The sequence below is a fragment of the Alternaria arbusti genome (genome assembly GCF_024043155.1).
Source record: "Alternaria arbusti strain BMP 1465 chromosome Unknown scaffold_19, whole genome shotgun sequence".
Taxonomy (NCBI): domain Eukaryota; kingdom Fungi; phylum Ascomycota; class Dothideomycetes; order Pleosporales; family Pleosporaceae; genus Alternaria; species Alternaria arbusti.
In genome coordinates this window covers 362,687-380,888 of record NW_026249959.1, presented here as the reverse complement: position 1 = coordinate 380,888, position 18,202 = coordinate 362,687, and the positions used below count along the sequence as shown (strand labels likewise).

General features: G+C 52.5%; 8 protein-coding genes across 8 annotated transcripts; 5 read left to right on the top strand and 3 right to left on the bottom strand.

Annotated features, from left to right (window-relative positions):
* Nucleotides 1–717: 717 nt before the first annotated feature.
* J4E86_009985 (uncharacterized protein) lies at nt 718–2,063 on the top strand (the record flags this gene model as incomplete). Its single annotated transcript, XM_051450485.1, has 4 exons — nt 718–750; nt 996–1,267; nt 1,324–1,755; nt 1,988–2,063. 4 exons carry the CDS (start codon nt 718–720, stop codon nt 2,061–2,063), a joined length of 813 nt encoding a protein of 270 aa, XP_051298406.1.
* A 1,576-nt stretch (nt 2,064–3,639) lies between these two features.
* Nucleotides 3,640–4,185, bottom strand: J4E86_009984 (uncharacterized protein; the record flags this gene model as incomplete). The annotated part of the gene is made up of 2 exons (XM_051450484.1): nt 3,640–4,010; nt 4,062–4,185. The coding sequence occupies 2 exons, from the start codon at nt 4,183–4,185 to the stop codon at nt 3,640–3,642; spliced, it is 495 nt and encodes a 164-aa protein (XP_051298405.1).
* Nucleotides 4,186–5,438: 1,253 nt separating this feature from the next.
* On the top strand, nt 5,439–6,918 carry J4E86_009983 (uncharacterized protein; the record flags this gene model as incomplete). Its single annotated transcript, XM_051450483.1, has 3 exons — nt 5,439–5,705; nt 5,761–5,823; nt 5,878–6,918. 3 exons carry the CDS (start codon nt 5,439–5,441, stop codon nt 6,916–6,918), a joined length of 1,371 nt encoding a protein of 456 aa, XP_051298404.1.
* Nucleotides 6,919–10,936: 4,018 nt separating this feature from the next.
* J4E86_009982 (uncharacterized protein) lies at nt 10,937–13,113 on the top strand (the record flags this gene model as incomplete). Its single annotated transcript, XM_051450482.1, has 2 exons — nt 10,937–10,997; nt 11,048–13,113. 2 exons carry the CDS (start codon nt 10,937–10,939, stop codon nt 13,111–13,113), a joined length of 2,127 nt encoding a protein of 708 aa, XP_051298403.1.
* Nucleotides 13,114–13,528: 415 nt separating this feature from the next.
* Nucleotides 13,529–14,728, top strand: J4E86_009981 (uncharacterized protein; the record flags this gene model as incomplete). Its single annotated transcript, XM_051450481.1, has 3 exons — nt 13,529–13,618; nt 13,668–13,922; nt 13,973–14,728. The coding sequence occupies 3 exons, from the start codon at nt 13,529–13,531 to the stop codon at nt 14,726–14,728; spliced, it is 1,101 nt and encodes a 366-aa protein (XP_051298402.1).
* Nucleotides 14,729–14,815: 87 nt separating this feature from the next.
* J4E86_009980 (uncharacterized protein) lies at nt 14,816–15,280 on the bottom strand (the record flags this gene model as incomplete). Its single annotated transcript, XM_051450480.1, has 2 exons — nt 14,816–14,936; nt 14,994–15,280. The coding sequence occupies 2 exons, from the start codon at nt 15,278–15,280 to the stop codon at nt 14,816–14,818; spliced, it is 408 nt and encodes a 135-aa protein (XP_051298401.1).
* Nucleotides 15,281–15,723: 443 nt separating this feature from the next.
* J4E86_009979 (uncharacterized protein) lies at nt 15,724–16,831 on the top strand (the record flags this gene model as incomplete). The annotated part of the gene is made up of 3 exons (XM_051450479.1): nt 15,724–15,959; nt 16,011–16,667; nt 16,723–16,831. 3 exons carry the CDS (start codon nt 15,724–15,726, stop codon nt 16,829–16,831), a joined length of 1,002 nt encoding a protein of 333 aa, XP_051298400.1.
* Nucleotides 16,832–16,925: 94 nt separating this feature from the next.
* Nucleotides 16,926–17,972, bottom strand: QA3 (Quinate dehydrogenase; the record flags this gene model as incomplete). Its single annotated transcript, XM_051450478.1, has 3 exons — nt 16,926–17,357; nt 17,420–17,715; nt 17,771–17,972. 3 exons carry the CDS (start codon nt 17,970–17,972, stop codon nt 16,926–16,928), a joined length of 930 nt encoding a protein of 309 aa, XP_051298399.1.
* Between the last annotated feature and the right edge of the window lie 230 nt (nt 17,973–18,202).

Below are 18,202 nucleotides of genomic sequence, written 5' to 3'. Positions count from 1 at the left end.
ATCACCAACGAGCGACGCGCACATGCAAAGTGCCCCTGCGCTGCGCTTGCGCATACCGTAAGGAGTAGCGACATAGGGGGCGCATTGTTTGGATGCCGGCTCGTTCCTGAGCTACGACTGCAGAAGTACGAGGTCCTGCAGTTCTGTCGCATGTGCATGCGCATGTGAAGTTCGCGTACGAAGTAAGCGCATGTCAATGCTGGAAGCGCTTAGGCACGGCTTGAGCGTGGGGGCCTGACCGATGATAGGAATGCTGCGTGAGTGGCTCATTGTCGGACGCCGTAAATCTCGATATCGATCACCTTTGCTGAGTTTGCAAGAGGTTGCGGCACGTGCTGGGTGACTGTCTCGGTCGACGGATATTTGTTCACCTGGGTATAACGAGCCCTTGAGGTTTGTTGCGCGGAAGCAGTATTGTGAATATCCATGCGACTGCCAAACGTGCAGTAGTACTACAAAACCCAGGCTGTAGCCGCTAGATGCAGCCAAATTCCAACAGCATCTGCAAAGTCTCTCAATTTGCACTCACCAAGTTTCTCATTACCAACGTTGAGACCTCGAAAAGCGTCCCGAAAGGGTAAAGTTACCGAGGTAACTTGCGAGCACCTACCCCCTTCATCCCAGAACCATCTCGTACTCCCAACGGCAAGCACAGCGCACGATCAAATAAACTTCTACTGTACACAAACTCTCTCGGAGTAACAAGACGACGGAACCATGATAGAGGTCATCTACATCGTCCGGCACGCGGTACGTATTAAGCTAACCTCCGTCACCGCACTTCACGCCCTCCGATGCTTTAACACTGTAGTCGAGGGAAGTCTTCCGTTTCAGGCAGCTACTTCTGAGCCATCTCCGTCCTTGCATCACCTCCGCAAACATCTCGCTTGCCTATACCTTCGCGTGTATCACATGAAACGCCACCCTTCACACTCGCACATGCAGATCTTTCCCCTAGCATAGCATTCTTCTAACGTGTCCTCCGGGGTATCTAGTTTCGCGCCAACTGGTCCGTAGACCCCCAAACGGGTATCTACACCGCGTCCATGGCGACCCCGACCGGAATCCCCACTGATCCGCCTCTTACGTCCAAAGGGGTGGAGCAGAGTAAGGAGTTAGCCGAGTACCTGAGCAAGATCGAACCGCCAGTGGACAGAATCTATTCTAGCCCCTTCTATAGGTGTCTGCAGACGCTCAAGCCGTTTAGTGACAAGCTATTCAAGGAGGGCAAGGCAAAAGGAAGGATACGGATCGATCGCGGTATTGGGTTCGTGCATACTGAGTGACACAGAGGTAGGTACTGTGCTGACGAGTGCGTAATAGCGAGTTCTTTGGACGCGCACATTTCGAACATCCTACTCCGCCGCACCTCGAGCTCCTGACACCTCACTTCCAGAACCTTGACGATGAGTATGCATCTGTACATATGCCAGGCTCCAACGGCGAGATGATCGTTGAGCTCCATGAGCGTGTCAGGAACGCACTTGATCACATTGTCACAACTCTAGACAACGATCCCGAACAGCCAAAGACTGTCTTGCTGTGCACTCATGCCGCGACTATGATAGCAGCTGGTCGGGTACTCACTGGACAGATGCCAGAAAACCCTGATGAAGATGATTTCCAATGCTTCACTGCTGGTCTGTCAAAGTACATAAGGAGATCAGCCGATCCAGAGAAGGGCGTCGCAGGAAACTGGACTTGCGAACTAAACTCCGAAACATCCTTCCTCTCGGGTGGAGCGGAGAGAGGCTGGTAAGTGCAATGCTGTTTCTTTGTCGTTCTATCTCGTGCTGCGTCCTTATGACATCCAGGTTCTTTCCCTATCACAGGAAAGACTGGCCAAGGTCAGAGCCTACAACACACGGTTGGGGTATCGCATCGACGCTTCTCAACATTCAGCTCCCACACACCCCAATTGATGAGCACCTCCCGATAGCCCCGTAACCTTACGTCACGGCAAGTGGCTAACGAGCGATGATGACAGGCATTTCAGCGGCGAGGAGAGCTTCGTGGATTTCTCAGACACTGGCATGAAAGGTGACGGGGAGTCGAAATTATGAGGTTGCGGCACGTGGTACTGAGGATACACATAAATGCAAACTTATATTGCGTTACATACTCATGCGGAGGGCTATGATTCAGTAGAAGTTTACAACAACAGCTACCATGTGTAAGATGAGAGCCCCATGCATTCGGCTTTACTCCACCCCTCCCTTGCTATAAATCCTAAGATCGACCGTTCCCGCCCGTCAAGTACCGAAAAAATGATGTGCCGGCCTGTACCTGACCCACAGTCGTTCTGGCGGCCCATCGTTGGGTTTGCGCAACGTTGTGGCGAGCACGTGGGATGTTTTGAACCCAGATGTGAGTCCGCCGCGCGGTTAATCGCTGTGGGAGCGGGGCGCATTGAACCGACCCGAAAAGAACCCTGACAAGACAAAAAGGATAACAGAACCCAATCCGGCTTCACGCGAACTCAACACTCGAATGTTAGGGCAATTGTTGGTAAGATGACTATGGGTTGGTTTGGTGATGTACAGGTTGGAAGGCATGGTGAGCGGCATGGGCAGTGACGGTACAACACCATGGTGACTGCAATGGTGGCACCGAACAGCAGGAACCGAGTCTGCTATGGAGATCTGAGCAAAACTGCATCCATCAGATTTCCGTTACCAATACAGTGGACATCAGACTCTCACCTATGGGTCCCTAATCCCATCATCGTCCCAAACGCGCGGAATTGCACTCACCCAGGCGTCGTACCCTCGAACTTCTTGCCATCTTTACTTTACTAAAACAAGCACGTGCCGCCTTGTTACCTATCTCTCGACCGTTGCGAGAATTGCCTGCACGTATCGACGCGAACCAGACTCCGCGATGCCACATTACGAAATCCACCACATCCACTTCCTCAGCACATACCAAAAGCGAGAGCTTTCCCATGCACTCACGGCCCTCCACGCACGCCTCTTCGGCACGACCCCATTCCTAGTCTTAGTAACCTTCCATCTCGCCTAGAAGGCTACCGGGGGTGGCCACACCGACTCAGACACGCAGTACATGACGCTCGGATACCAGCGCGTCTGGACCAACTACATCAATGTACATTTGCAACCCAGCGCCAATACCAACCCGATCGAAGAGAAGCAAAGGCTCAATGTGCTGGCCGAGGGGATCAACAAGATGTGGAACAAATACGCAAGGCCCCACATGGGCCGGCTTCGTTTCTGGATATCGGACAGGCGGCGTGAGGAGATTGCGAATGCGGCTGATGTGAATGCGCCGGCGACTTTGCGGGACATCAGGTCGCTGCATGATGTCTTTGTCATGTGGGATGTTGCTGTGCATGTATCTGTGGACAAGATACGTGAATGATGCGGTTGCGGTTCAAGACAGGGCTAGGATTGGACGTGAGGCGGCGCAGGGCTCGGTTTGGCAAATCGACTAAGAGCCGAACACGGGGATCGTCCAGGCGCGTAGCCCAAGGAGACTGCTCGGGAGTTTACGAGGACCTGAGGCCAACATGTGAGCAGATTCGGCCTGAACCTTCTGGCATTGTGGGTATCTTCATCCAACGCCATCCTACCATACTATCTTCCCAATCCGATAAGACCTGTACAACTCCAAGACATTGTCCTAGGCGCTCTTTTTCTCCGATTTTGTATCCCCATCCTCCTCTTCCTCGTCAACATGCATGCTTTCTGCAAACCCGACCCATTCGTTCATTCCTCTAACGAAGGCATCCCCACTTCCATCCACCTCGCCACCATGACCCCATATTATCACCTCGTCAAACTCTCCTACTTGTTCCGCGATCTTTACTTCCACGGGCATGCTCTCTTCCACCTCAGCGTCTTCGTCGTCCTCGTCTGCAGGCTGTTGTTGTTGTGTTCGGGTTTGCGGTAACTGCTTATCGGTGACATGTAGGATAGCGCCGGTGTAGTTCTGAGGAAGGGGAAGCGTCGTGCCGTGGAGGTGTCGACCGCGGAAGTATGCGTGTCGCTTTCCTGGATGGACGTCAGCTCTGGTGTCCGTATCAGCAAGGTTTTGAGAGGCACCTTTATCATCTGTTTCTGGCTTCCAGTGTCGTTCTGCATCGTTTATGGGGCCGTTGTGGTTTATCCGCGCAGGAAGTAGGTTTGGCGTGCATTTTTGAGGTTTGGAGGATTGAATCGACAGCATGTTGATGGCTTCTTGACGTCAAGGATTGCGTATATGGTGAACTCAAAAGTAATCTCTCAAGTGTTCAGCGATGTCCTAATTCGATTGTATGGAAGTATGCCGGAGTGCAGCATGTGAAGGGTGGTTTGCGGAGCACGCGTCGACGCGCCGTAGCGTGTCTCCGCGGAGCACGGACCGCCTTCTGATGGGGTGCTCACGAGCTCACAATGACGACGGAACCGCAGGCAAGCACACGGTCTTGGCTTGATATAATGAGCTCCCCATCCATCTTCCCTCCTTTACTCAATTCTGGTCATCACCACAGTCTGCCCGTCGCCAAGTTCACGCCTTCCAGGACCCCTCTAGTGCAGCCCGGAGCCCGCGGCCGCCGTCGCTGTGGATTCACCGATCGGTCAGATGCTGCCTACCATGCAGAGTTCTAAGGCCCGCAGCGCTCATGGAGAGCTCCAGAAGATACTAACTGTTATCGCTGGCCGCCTTGACTCGAAGTAGAACTGCGATTGCAAGGCTGAGACGCGTGATGAGTTGTGCCCCTGCATAACTTGCCCCTCTCACGCATGCCGGCGGAACATTTCTATGGACCCTGCACTGCGGCTGTACTTCACCCACCAACGTCCTCTTCCACCATTACCTGAGAACACGTACTAGCAGCTAGATGCCAGGAACGGATATGAATACGACGGCGTATTGCACTCGCCGCCATTCGGATGGCCTCGAACTCCGCGAACATGTAAGGATTACAATGATCTTACGCCGTTCGCGATTTTTAGGCGGATCGACGGCGTCATAGATCACTCGAATTGGCAAGGTTTCCTCGCCCGATACTGCACCTCAGACAGAATGCAACACGCATGGCTTCGAAACGGCGCAACCGGACGCACCGTGTCGGCTTTCGGCCGTTCCGGCGATATGACGGCGAGCTACCTGGACTCTCAAATGCACTCTGGCGCCATGTACTAGCCGAACAGCTACCGTTACTCGACTTTCTTCTCAGTTTTGCTTCCAGGCGCGTTCACGATACCATTGTCGCATTGCTTTTGGACGATTGACGCACTAATATCCCTCCACCGCCATCCCACCCTGCAGCTTCCTATCGTGTAACCAAGTTCAGTCTGTTTGAGACACCCTCATCCTGCGAATCGCGTTGAGGCCACGCTTCTTTCGACTAGGAATTGTTCAGTACCCCTACTTTGCGCTCGAGGACCCTTCAATTGAACCTTCAAGGCTTGCGCGAATCGCACACATCTTGAATTATGGCGATTATAAGCTCTGTGACGGGAGCTGTGTCTTCACTACTTAGCCCAGTCACATCGCAAGCCTGGGGACCACTGGTGAATCTATGCAAAAATGGTACTCTTTCGCAATTTCAGAACCTAAAGCATGGCAAGCTGGTGTTGTTTGAGGGCGGCTCGAGCAAGGCTACTGCGGCGTTTGGATCTGATAAAGAAGGACTCCCAATCGCTTTCCTCAACGTGCTCGACGAGAAGTTCTGGGTGCGATTGGCACTGTTTGCAGACATGGTGCGCCCCAAAACACTCATGACCATCCGAAAGAGCTCGCGCTGATAGCTGCCAGGGTTTCGCAGAAAGCTATATGCTGGGAGAATTCACAACTCCAGACCTGACGAAATTCTTCGAGGTAAGCTGCTGCATGGACTGAGCTCTGTGACACGCATCCAGCTTACATTTATAGCTCTTCATCCTGAACCGTAATTACCTCTCCAATGGCTCAACTTTCACCTCCGCCATATCCTCTGGCCTCGCCGGCTTGGTTCGAGGCAGTAACAACCTCAAAAACGCGCGCCTCAATATCTCCGCACATTACGACATCTCCAACGAAATGTTCGCCGCCTTCCTCTCCCAAGACATGACCTACTCGTGCCCGATATGGCTACCGAAATCGAACCCGAAATCCGCAAGCGAAAGCCTATACGACGCGCAAATGCGAAAGCTCGATCGCTTCATCGATAACACACACATCAAGGGAACAGACCACGTTTTGGAGATCGGCACAGGGTGGGGCAGCTTCGCCATGCGTGCTGTACAACGGACAGGCTGCAGGGTCACGTCTCTCACCCTCTCGATTGAGCAAAAAGAACTGGCAGAAGAGCGGATACGAGAAGCTGGCATGTCGGACAAGATCACAGTGCTTCTATGCGATTACCGAAGTCTGGAGGTGCCGGAAACAGGTCCTTTCGACAAGGCCGTATCGATCGAGATGCTGGAAGCTGTGGGTAAAGAATATCTGGTCACTTACTTCAAGTGCATAGATAAGCTTCTCAAGAAGGAGGGCGGTGTAGCATGCTTCCAATGCATAACGATGCCCGACGCGCGCTATGAAGCATATGCCAAATCCGACGACTTCATCCGCCGATACATTTTCCCCGGTGGCCATCTGCCCGCCGTTTCCGAGCTCGTCGCCAGCATACAAACCGCTTCAGGCGGCTCGCTCGTCGTCGACAGCATAGAAAACATCGGTCCTCACTACGCGAAGGCGCTGCGGTTATGGCGAGAAGAATTCTTGGACAACTGGGAGAGCAAGATCAAGCCGCAGCTTATCAAGGAGAAGGCTAAGGAAGGAATGGACAATGAAGGCGCGGAGATTTTCAAGAGGAAGTGGGACTACTACTTCCGATACTCGGAAGCGGGCTTCTCGACGAAGACGCTGGGTGATGTTATTATTACGGTTGGGAGGGAAGGCGCTATGCAGATGATGGAGGATGTACCATTGTAAATAAGGTTCTGGTCACATGCATAGAGGCGGAGAAATTTGATTGTAATTGTTGTTCAATATGGCATATACCCCCCTCTGTGGTACCACTGGGCAGTGTCATGCCGGGAAATAATGCTGAATGTTACAACGATGCTATCGATCGTTCTTCTATCTGCCTCCATACCCATCCTCAAATTCCGGCAATGCCGCCCGATACTCCATGGCCAGCTGGCTCGAGTCGAAACTCTTGCTCACAGCATGCGAGCCAGTATGGATATGCGTAGCAAAGTAATGTCCCATACCATCCACATCCTTTACCTGCCCGAAGTTCGCAAACTGAGAATTGTACTCAGCACACGCGCTATCCAGCGGTGACATGTCCAAGTTCGGTGGTGATGCAGGCGCAGAGTTCGGCTGATACGCTTTGTAGAATGACAAAGGTGCTGGTGTGAGAGTCGGTGATGCAAGCCCGTCGCTGATGATTGACGCAAGACTGGGTGCTGGAGGTTGTTGTTGTGAGTATCTTAATGCATTCGTGCGCGTTATGGAACCAGCTGGGGTAGAAGTCTGTGGCGTGGTGGAGTGACGATGAGATGCGTTGCCGATTGAAAGACTTGCCGGTAATGTAGTGAACGGAGCAGAGTGTGCGCGCGGCACCAACGGCCTGTTCATCTCCTGTGGCTGTATCTTTGCTGGTGGAGGAGAGGTGCATGGATGATTGCTGACTTGAAGCGCGGCATCGATGTTTGCTGAGAGCTCCGCGAGGATGTCGTTGGACGGGGTTGTTCCGTTGACTTCGAAGGCTGGAAGTGAAGTATTCGATGTCGTATGAGTTTTGTTGATGGCTGTTGACGGCTTGCTTGAAGTAGGCGGTGATTGATATACCCCTTCGGATCCCACAAGATGCAGTTTTTGCGTCTCTCTTTGCGACTTGTCGCATGATGGTGCTTCGCCATCAGGATTAACCACGTGAACTCTGCTCGATCGTTGCTCTGGCACGGGGGCACTTGAGTTTTGTGGAGGGGTCTTGCGCGGAATCTGATGTCTGGAACTAGTACCGGGCACCGGGGGATTTGTGACCATGGGCGCATGTTTCGCTGGAGGTTGGGCTATGCGGGTACCTGTAGAGACGGGTCGCGGTTTCAAACACTGCTGTCCTACTTGATGCATCGCGACTGGATCGACATTTGTGACCGAATGAGAGAACGCGCGTTGGTGCTGGGAAGATGTAGGTATCTGTAGCTTGAGCTGCTTATTACTGAATGCCTGAGCCTGTGGGTTCGCCGCAAACCCAGGGTCTGTAGGACTGGTGCGTCTGATATTTGGAGCACTGACTACGCGGTATCTGGATGCTGAATCTTTTGACGCAAACGTTGTTTGCGGAGATGGCTGCGTAGGTTGTACAAGCTTTGGGGTCGTCTGTGCCGTATGCATATGTGATGACTTGACGTTCTGTGACTGCGGTGGACATAGAAAGTCTGGTAATGAGGCGCGCGCAATTCCCTGAGACCTTGTAACCCCAGAGGCGGACTGCGATCGAGTGTGGATTGCGTCCGGTTGCGGAGGGGCCAACGTCTTGAGTGATGGAGGCTCCTGCGCCAGCAATGTTTGGTAGCATTTGCGTTGCTCTTGAACGGGAAGCTTGTTGAGGAAAGCTGTACGCAAGAAGTTCTCTTCAACGATTTTCGGTTGCAAGCGACAGCGGATCGCCTCTACTTGGCTCCTGTAGAGTTGGCATAGGAACAAAATACCCTCTCGTGGTTCCCAGGTTAGATTGCGAATCTGACAGAAGTGGAGCAGTGTTCTGACGAGATATAGCATGTTCAACGCGTAAAATGTTTTCAACACCCCATCGGCTCGGAGACTCAATAGTACGATGTTGTTCGCAAGGTTACCGCTGGGTGGTGTCTCACATGAGCCTGCGCACAATTAGCAGGATGCCACAACGGGCTCAGGTTTGACTGACCGGATGGTACTAAAGTCACTTCTATTATCGCTGGATTTGTACATCCGGTATCTAAGAAGCTAGGTCCGGTTTGTACTAGTATCTTGGAGGGAGACAAAGGACTTAGGCCCTCGGGCAGTTGTATACTGTCGCTGTCAGCCTGTCATCTCTGAGGGAGGTAAATATCACCTACCGCCGATCCCCATCTAATTTCTTCTTGATTCGATTGCAGTCCTTGTCGTCGTACGCAATGAAGATGTTCCGTACCTCACACCTATGTCCTAAGCAAAGTAAAGCAAGCTCACCCATGACAGCATAAGTGAACTTCTTGCTTTCAAATAGTCGACGGACATGACTTGCTGCCGCCAACATATTTGATTGACATGGTGTTTGCATCTCGTTCTTTTGCCTGGGCTTTCGTCTTTCATGCCCAGCAACATCATGATAACCCATGTTGACAGTTGTGTTGCGCGTTCGAATCAAGAGCGGTGAAAGTAACCCAGGGACATTGATATGTGGTCGCACGAGTCGATGTGAGAGTGGATGGCCGTCAGCAGGTGTACGAAGCTGCACAAAGAGAACTATGGAGTGGTTGAGTAAGACCTTTGTCAGGTGGAAGGGTCGACGATATCTATTCGCAGCTCCACCATTTCGGCGCACGGATGGAAAGTCTTTCTATAAGCAACAGCGGTGACACAAGCCTGGACGGCTCTGCTGATCCCGTATTCGAGAATTCTCATGATCGATGCTGATGGAGTGTGGTCTCATTGGCTGGATTTGAAAGACGGCTGACAACAACTTCCGCAAAGGCTGAGCCAGCAGTGGGCCCAGCAAGGGAGCGGTTAACATTTGACAGATTGAAGGTGGATATGCTCACTGGCGGATCTTTGGCGCTCCGAAGGTACGAAAGGACGTCATACTATTTTCATCTGTTGTCGTGTTTAGGGTATTCTCGATTGAGGCTGAGTGGGTTATATTTAGCATCGGGTAGGTGGGCCAATCGTAATGACCAACGGATGCGGGTCGCCCGACGGGTACGAGAGAACTTGAAACTAATGTTCGGCGCATAGGATCTTATTTCGGAGCATTTCAAGCCTGTTCTTCGTATCGCATGCCATTGTTAGAGTCGCGCACTCGGAAAAAGCATAGCAGTAGTCGTATAAAAGGCGGGGACATCGTGGAAGCACCGCGATAGCATACACCTTATCGAACAGAGAATAGTGGACAATTCTGTTATTTTCGCTTTCTCGATAATCCACAAGCATTGAAATGAGTGTCGTTTCTATGCGCATTATGTTCTTTGTTGGTATTCGACGTGATAAAGAAGGACGCCGAGCTTGAAACGCTGCAAATGTAGTGAACGCCGTTCGTGCAAAGGAAGAAACTGCATCGCTTCTTTTGATAGTCATTCCTGACGCACTCAGATGCCGCCACCTATAGCCTGTAGTCAGCACAATGTACGTTTTGCTGATCGTGTGTTTCGGAGCAACGCTGCATCATCTCAATGCAATTGACAAATCGTACCTGACCTGTCGACCGTGACGGTGTAGTCTCCATCGACTCGGGCTCTCTGCCTGTCGGCAAGTGTCTTTGACTTGACAACAAAGTAGCCGCTGCCGAGCGAAGCCAGAGTGAACAAAGTCATATTGCGAGGACTGCAATCCAGAGTTAGCATCAGCTAGCTCGCTAGGTACAAGCTGAAGCTAGACAGCTCTCAATCAGCGGTCAACTTACGTGAGAAGTCTGGAGAGTTGAGACATGGTGTTGTATCTGGGATGTGTTCAGCTAGACGTGAATGTTGAAATGGGTTTACAATGTCAGCTTCCTCAGAACGCGGAGAAGTTGTTGAGACAGCGGAGAGGCTTCCGGAACAGTCGTGTGATGAATTTCCCCTCTCGAGGGTGACGCAGCTAAAGCTTCCCCAGATCGGGCTGCCGAATCCCTGCCCGTGCGTGCGATGACCTCCGCGGCGGTATCCAATGCACCCTCTTCGCCGCCGATCTGCCACCGCCCGGCAGAAAAAGTTCGAGTTCCGCAGCTGCAATTCCGCGCCGCGCGACTGCCCACCGCCTACACCAACACGCGCATCCCACCATGCCTCTCCCTAAGCGACAGACGATACCCGTAAAGGGCGCAAAGGCCAGCGCGCCTAAGGGTAGGTGGCTAATCACGCGACAGCTGAGCGATGCGCTAAAACTTATCTAGACGACTCGCGATTCGCAAATTTCGAAACCGATCCAAAATTCAGACTCCCCTCGAAGAAGCACACCAAGACTAAGCTTGACCCACGTTTCTCGCGATTAAAAAGCGACCCAGACTTCTACAACAAGGCTACGGTTGACAAATATGGTCGCAAGGTGGACAAGAAGGCTGGCAAAAAGGCCATTGACCGGTTATACGACGCCGATAGCGAAGACAAAGACGACGAAGACGAAGACGAAGATGAAGCCGAAGACGAGCCCGAGCTAGCACGTCCGGCCGACAAGAAGCGAGACAAGGCGGTCAAGAAGGAGAAGCAGAGGGTGGAGCAGCAAGGCTTCGACCCTATCCGAGACGGTGGACTAGAGTCTTCATCGGACGAAAGCTCGAGCGACGAAGAGGATGAGGCTGAGCTGGAGGAGCAGACCGAACTTGCCGGTGACGACAACGAAGTCCCGACGGGCGACATCTCGGCACGTCTGGCTGCCGTGAACATGGACTGGGATAACATACGGGCCACCGACATCATGGCCGTAGCAAACTCCTTCGTCCCGGCTGATGGACGCATTCTCAACGTTGTCATATACCCTAGCGAGTTCGGTATGGAGCGCCTACAACGGGAAGAAATCGAAGGACCTCCTCGCGAGATCTTTGCTTCGACGTCCAACAAAGACAAGAACAACATCAGCGCGCTCGACGACGACTCCGACGCTTCTGAGGTGGACGACGAGGAACAGAACAGGGAAGAGTTACAAGGAGATGAGACAGGCGAAGAGTTCGACTCCACAAAGTTGCGAGCCTACCAGCTTGACCGGTTACGCTACTACTATGCCGTCATCACATGCTCTTCCGCGAATGTCGCAAAGTCCATCTACGACAACCTTGATGGCCGCGAGTACCTGACGAGCGCCAACTTCTTCGACCTGCGATTCGTCCCCGACGGCACAACCTTCGATCAAGATCCCCACGACGAATGCGCAAAGCTGCCGGACGGTTACAAGCCTAATGAGTTCTCTACGGATGCACTCACACATTCAAAAGTCAAGCTGACCTGGGACGCCGATGACGCGACACGGAAGGAGGTACAAAAGCGTGCTTTCTCACGCAAGGAGATCGACGAGAACGAGCTGCAAGCATACTTGGGCTCTGACCAGTCGTCGTCCGAGGATGAAGAAGAAGCAGCTAAGATGGACAAAGCCGCAAGTCTCAGAGCGGCCCTGGGACTAGAGGCACCCGGCAAATCTTCGAAAACGAAGAAGAAGGCATCTGCGAAACGGGATCGCGACTTCCCAAAGCCGGATAGCGAGATGCAGATCACCTTCACGGGAGGCCTTTCTAGCGGAGCGGGCAACGGTGACGTGTTCGAAAATGACATCCCACTGCAAGAGACTACCATGGAGAGGTACGTTCGAAAGGAGAAAGAAAGGAAGGCGAAACGTAAAGAGAGGTGGGAAGCCAAGAAGGCTGGACGCGATCCCGACGCACCAGTCGAGCCGGAGGCCGATGCGCCAGCGGCTGCGGACGATGACGATCCGTTCAACGATCCTTTCTTTGCTTCTGATCCTGAAGAAGCTGCGAAGGCCTCCAAGCCCAAGTCGAAGAAGTCTGAAAAGGCCAAGAAGAAGGCGGAGCAAGAGGAAAAGGATCAGGCTGCGGCAGCTGAGCGAGCGAACCTGGAACTACTTATGGCGGATGAAGACGATTCAAAGCTGCGTCACTTCGACATGAACGAGATCGTCAAGTCAGAGAAGGCTAAGAAGAAGGGCAAGAAAGCGAAGAAGAACGCTCCAATCTTAGAGGACAAATTCCAGATCGACACCACCGATCCCCGTTTCGCCAAGCTATACGAGAGCCATGAGTTTGCCATCGATCCCACAAACCCGAGGTTCAAGGAGACATCTGCTATGAAGGCGCTGCTAGAAGAGGGCCGCAAGAAGCGAAAGCAAGGCAATGAGGACGATGAGCCAGATCATCAACGAGGGATGAAGAAATCTAAGCAAGATGCTGCAGATGGTGAGGACGACATCAAGAAGCTGGCTGCTCGTGTAAAGGCGAAGAGCAAACAAAAGTGAAGTAGGTTCTATAGATAGAATGTGATACCCAGCGAACGGCCTATACTAGCCATCCTACGCAGGATCTGCGCTCGATACGTGGACTTTTTGTTGTTTCAGGGTGTCTCAGGTTGCGTTCAACACGAGCTTCGGTGATAGCTCCTTCCTTCCTACTACCTATGCTTGCTTCGGGATGACACGTGCGAAGCCGGCAAACTAGTGGCCCTGGTTCACCTCGACCACATCGGCGCCTCTCTCACACTCTCAACGCTTTCTCCTCACCTACCTAAAGCCCTCCCATCTTCGCATACATCTATCACTAGCATTTTTCGAGGGGTCTCGCAATGCCCTGTTTGGGCAATTCACACAACCTTGTACCATTGCGGTCGCGGCTCTCAGATCAGTGCAAGTCCAGCTGTAAACTTCCGATCAGTGCATGGCACCTCCATGGGTCACATTCGATAGTATTGCGACCTGGGATGGAGATTGTGCCAATGGAGCGGAGCCAGACATTGCTGGCGTCGGTGTAAGTATTTCAGATCATCCTTTCTAGGCTCAGGCTGACAACACTGCAGGTCGTCTTGTCTTTTGTCATTGCAAGCTTCATGACCACGTTCGCGTCCATCCTCGCTATGCTTCTCGATCAAGCGTTCGATACGAAAGGTCACTTCACGCCCCGAGCGCCGCTCACATACATTCGTGAGCGCTTCTTGGAGAACGAGTGGAAGAAGCATTACGCGTGGCGTCCATTTCTTGACCCACTCATCATCGGGTTCGGTGACCAACAGCTTATCACGGGCTATGCTGTACTTCTGAGCGGATGGATCAAAGTACGCTCGGTTTCCCATCGAGATGTCCCATGCTGACACAACACAATCAGGTGGCTCAAGGCTCTTTCCGAGTGCAAGGTTCCCACTTCGTTCTTATCCTCTACGTGTGCGCGCTATCATCCTCCTCTCACCTCGCCGCCCTGATCACGCTCCGCAAATACTTCCGCAAGTACAAGCTCATTGCGAAGATCCGCCTCACACTCGTCGTATTCTTTGCTGTTTTCCTACTCACATCCATGATTGCCGCGATCGCCATGCCGCCGATCCTTGTCGAAGGCGACGATGGCACATCCATGGTACGAAGTCGTGTACAGAGGCTTTCATTCCTGGTACCTCTATTCCTCATTCTCGTCGGCTTCTCAACAGCATTAGTGTGCATTCTGTACGACCCAGAAGGAAGAGGACTGGAATCACCGTCATCGTCGTCTTCGGAGAGGTCATTACAGGCCCTTGTACGTCGATTTACAGACCCGACACAAAAGCAGAAGGGCTTCTCGCTTCGAGCACTTTCCCCAGCGCGGCTTGGCCTACAACTCATATATTATCTCTTCCTAAACCCAGCGATCACCTTTGTAGTTCAGATCCTACTTGCCATATTGTCCGCCATCTTGGTGCTTACGCAGAAGTTTGCAAAACCAGAGGATCCGGAAGAGTTCTGCGGACTGCAAGATGAAGAGGAGAATGTCTGGGGGTTCGGCCAGACTTTGAGCGTGGTCATGCTTTTGTTGCCAGCTATAACAGCTTTGCAAACGTACCTCGAGGCGCGACAGGATATCAAGAAGGGCTTTACTAGAACGCACGATTGAGCTGGTAGGCCAGATACTCGATCCGAGACTACTTAACATTAATAACCAACCATTATTGCACCGCGACAGTCTTCCATATGCGATTATCTACAACTTTGCTGCCTTTTCATCCTTCTCCCGAAGATACCTCACGGCAAACTCAATAGCAGCTTCATACCCAAAAACACCCAACCCACAGATAACCGCCTCGGCCTTGTCACTCAGATAACTATGATGTCTAAACGCTTCCCTCCTATGCACATTACTGATATGTATCTCAACAAACGGTATCTCGACACCCGCCAACGCATCTCGCAACGCCACGCTCGTATGTGTGAAAGCGCCTGGATTAATGACGATGAAGTCGACGTTGCCACGTGCCTCATGTATGCGATCGACAAGGACGCCTTCGTGGTTCGATTGGATGTGAGCGAAGTTTGTAGATTGCGCGGTGCATTGTTTGTGTGCGGAGGCGATTACGTCGGAGAGGGATGTGGAGCCGTAGATTGTGGGTTCGCGCGTGCCGAGGAGGTTGAGGTTGGGGCCGTTTATTAGGAGGATGGATTTGGTCATTTTGAGCTGTTTGGGTGGGAGATATGTGCTAGGGAGATGATTGTTGACCCCAAGAGACTTGATGATCGCGGTCGTGGAGACTGTCGAGATGCGCTGGTGTTATGCGTCTATGGCAACGACGGGAAGGTCCACGGGTGTGTCTGTCGCGTCGCGTGGGTAGGCCCACCTTGACATGTTTCATTCCGAGGTTCCGATGGCTCTCGGAACATTGGGAAGGGGAAAAGTCCTTACCCCCCACCCCTAACGATCGGCCTTCTTGCCCTCAGTTGCGAGCATGACGTCCCACTTCCCTACATACAGCTATCAGGTCGCTTTCCGCTTCTAGCCGGTACGGTTCCAGACGGAGGTTTTGAGACGCGATTCGTTCTGGCGCGTGTCGGTCGCTATGGCGTTACTTCTTAGCCAAACATCTACCTGACATGTACACAATACCTGCGATCAACATGATGGAAATATCGAGAGAAGAGCTAGATGAGATCTATGCGTTTGCTGTGCAGCTGGGACGGCAGGCGGGCAAGATGCTCATGGATGCTGCGCAACTGCGGATAGAGGGTGGGAATGCGACGGGACAGGATGAACATGTTCAGAAGGAGAATGCTGTTGATCTGGTTACCGAGACAGATGAAGATGTTGAAGCGTTTATCAAGAAGGCGATAGCTGACAAGTACCCTCAGCACAAGTATGTCCTTGACTTTAAACCCGTCTAGCCGCACACGTTAACGTCCAGTAGATTCGTCGGCGAAGAATCCTACAGCAAAGGCTCATCTCGCGACTACCTAATCGACAACTCTCCAACATGGTGTGTCGACCCGCTCGACGGAACCGTAAATTACATCCACCTCTTCCCCATGTTCTGCGTCAGCATCGCCTTCATCTACAAGTCCAAACCGCTCATTGGCGTTATCTACGCGCCGTTCACGAACCAATTCTTCTCTTCCTGCGCCGGTCGCGGCGCCTTCTTCAACGAAACCCAACGTCTCCCACTCGTCCGCAACCCCATACCACCTATGCCAGAGAAAGCGCCTAGCGGGTGCGTCTTTTCATGTGAATGGGGTAAAGATAGACGGGATACGCCGGATGGCAATATGCATCGCAAGATTGAGAGTTTTGTTAACATGGCAGCTGAGATTGGGGGAAGGCAGGGAAGAGGAGGAATGGTACATGGAGTCAGAAGTTTGGGGAGTGCGACGCTTGATCTGGCATATGTTGCTATGGGCTCGTTTGACATTTGGTGGGAGGGAGGCTGTTGGGAGTGGGATGTCGCGGCGGGCATTGCTATATTACAAGAAGCTGGAGGTTTAGTGACTACAGCAAATCCACCAGAGGACTGGGCTAGCGCGCCTATAGAGGAAGTGAGGTTGGGAAGCCGCTTATATTTGGCTATCAGGTAAGTCGGTATTGCAGTAAACCAGAGCGAGGCGTATGCTAATGTTTCGTTACAGACCTGCGGGACCATCACCCACGGAGACAGGTCGACAGAGTCAAGAGAGGACAGTCCGCGAGGTATGGCGGCGGGTACGCAACCTAGACTACTCGCGGCCCGGAGCTTAGCGACTTGCAATTCTACCTTTTCCAAGTTGACTCACGACTTGCATATTCACTCGCGCCTTGCATGTCATGTGTGTATGTCCAATTCCATTAACATCTACAGCCTTGCTTCGTTCAACTTTCTGGCGATCGCCTCCTGCACCTGCACCACCGGCAGATCCGCTACGGCTTTCCCTGTCCAATACCGGTCTTGTTCCAGACCCTGATATATCAGTGCCTCTGTCCCTAGCACGATCTGCCAATCGTTTTGTTTTCCTACCTCCGCAATCTCCGTCCATGTCGTGGGGTGGTAGCACATCTCCAATAAAGCTCCCTTGTGCGACTTCGCAAGGAAGCATTCGAGGACTTGCCGCGCCTCGATTTCGGCAGGTGTGACGGGTGTGAAGTTCGGTACGCAGGCTACGATCGCACCGACACCTTCGAGGCTTTGTGCTTGTGAGACGGATGAGACGTGGACGAGGGAGTCGCCGTAGCCGCGGGCTGTGCACTCTTCGATGACAGCAGCGACTTCTGTGGGATCTCTGTTGACCTAGAGCGGGTTTGTTAGTACCAACTTAAATCTTTCAGGAATGTTTTCGTCCGGTTGCTCACAAGATATATGGCACTGGCCTTCATCCACTTCCTCAGCGCATACACGGCGCTTCTCGCTGCGCCGCCTCCGCCGATCACTAACGCAGGTCTGTTCTCAAACTTCGCCGGATCCACGTTGTATGCGAAAGCATCTCTTATCCCTATGACGTCGGTGTTGGTCCCCATGTATAACCGGTTCCCTGACGCGTCTTGTTGGATGAAAAGTGTGTTGACTGCGCCTACGTCCCTTCCCTCTTCTGTGAGGCCGTCGAGGTGTTTTAGTATGGCGACCTTGTGGGGCATTGTGACCGAGGCGCCTACACTATTGTTAGTCATATTTACCAATATGGTTGCTTGATGTATTGCGCATACCGTAGAATTGAGGATGCTTGATCAATTGCAGGAACAGACTCATGTCTCTTGACTCCAGAGGGTATTGAGCCCAGTTCAATCCAAGGTTGTCGTACACGGTCTTGTGTAGTAAAGGCGACATTGAGTGGGCGATCGGGTGACCAAAGAGGTAGCCATGGCGCTCGGTTTGCGAGACTTCTGGTATGCTGGTTTCGGTAGACATGGTGGGTGTGAATGTCGTGTGCTTAGGAGACGAGGATGAAGCTTGGGGAGGTTTGCCGTTCTGGTGACGCCTGATGCTCTTCCAGATATTGGATCCTCGGAAAGCGGGTATTCGGGGTAGAAGGCGAGCGCTCCATGATTACGTCCAACGCATGCGCCGGTACCCCAGATTCAACGCGTTGGGGACCGGAAAAAGTCATATCGCGCGTGGAGGAGACGCGAGTCAAGCGC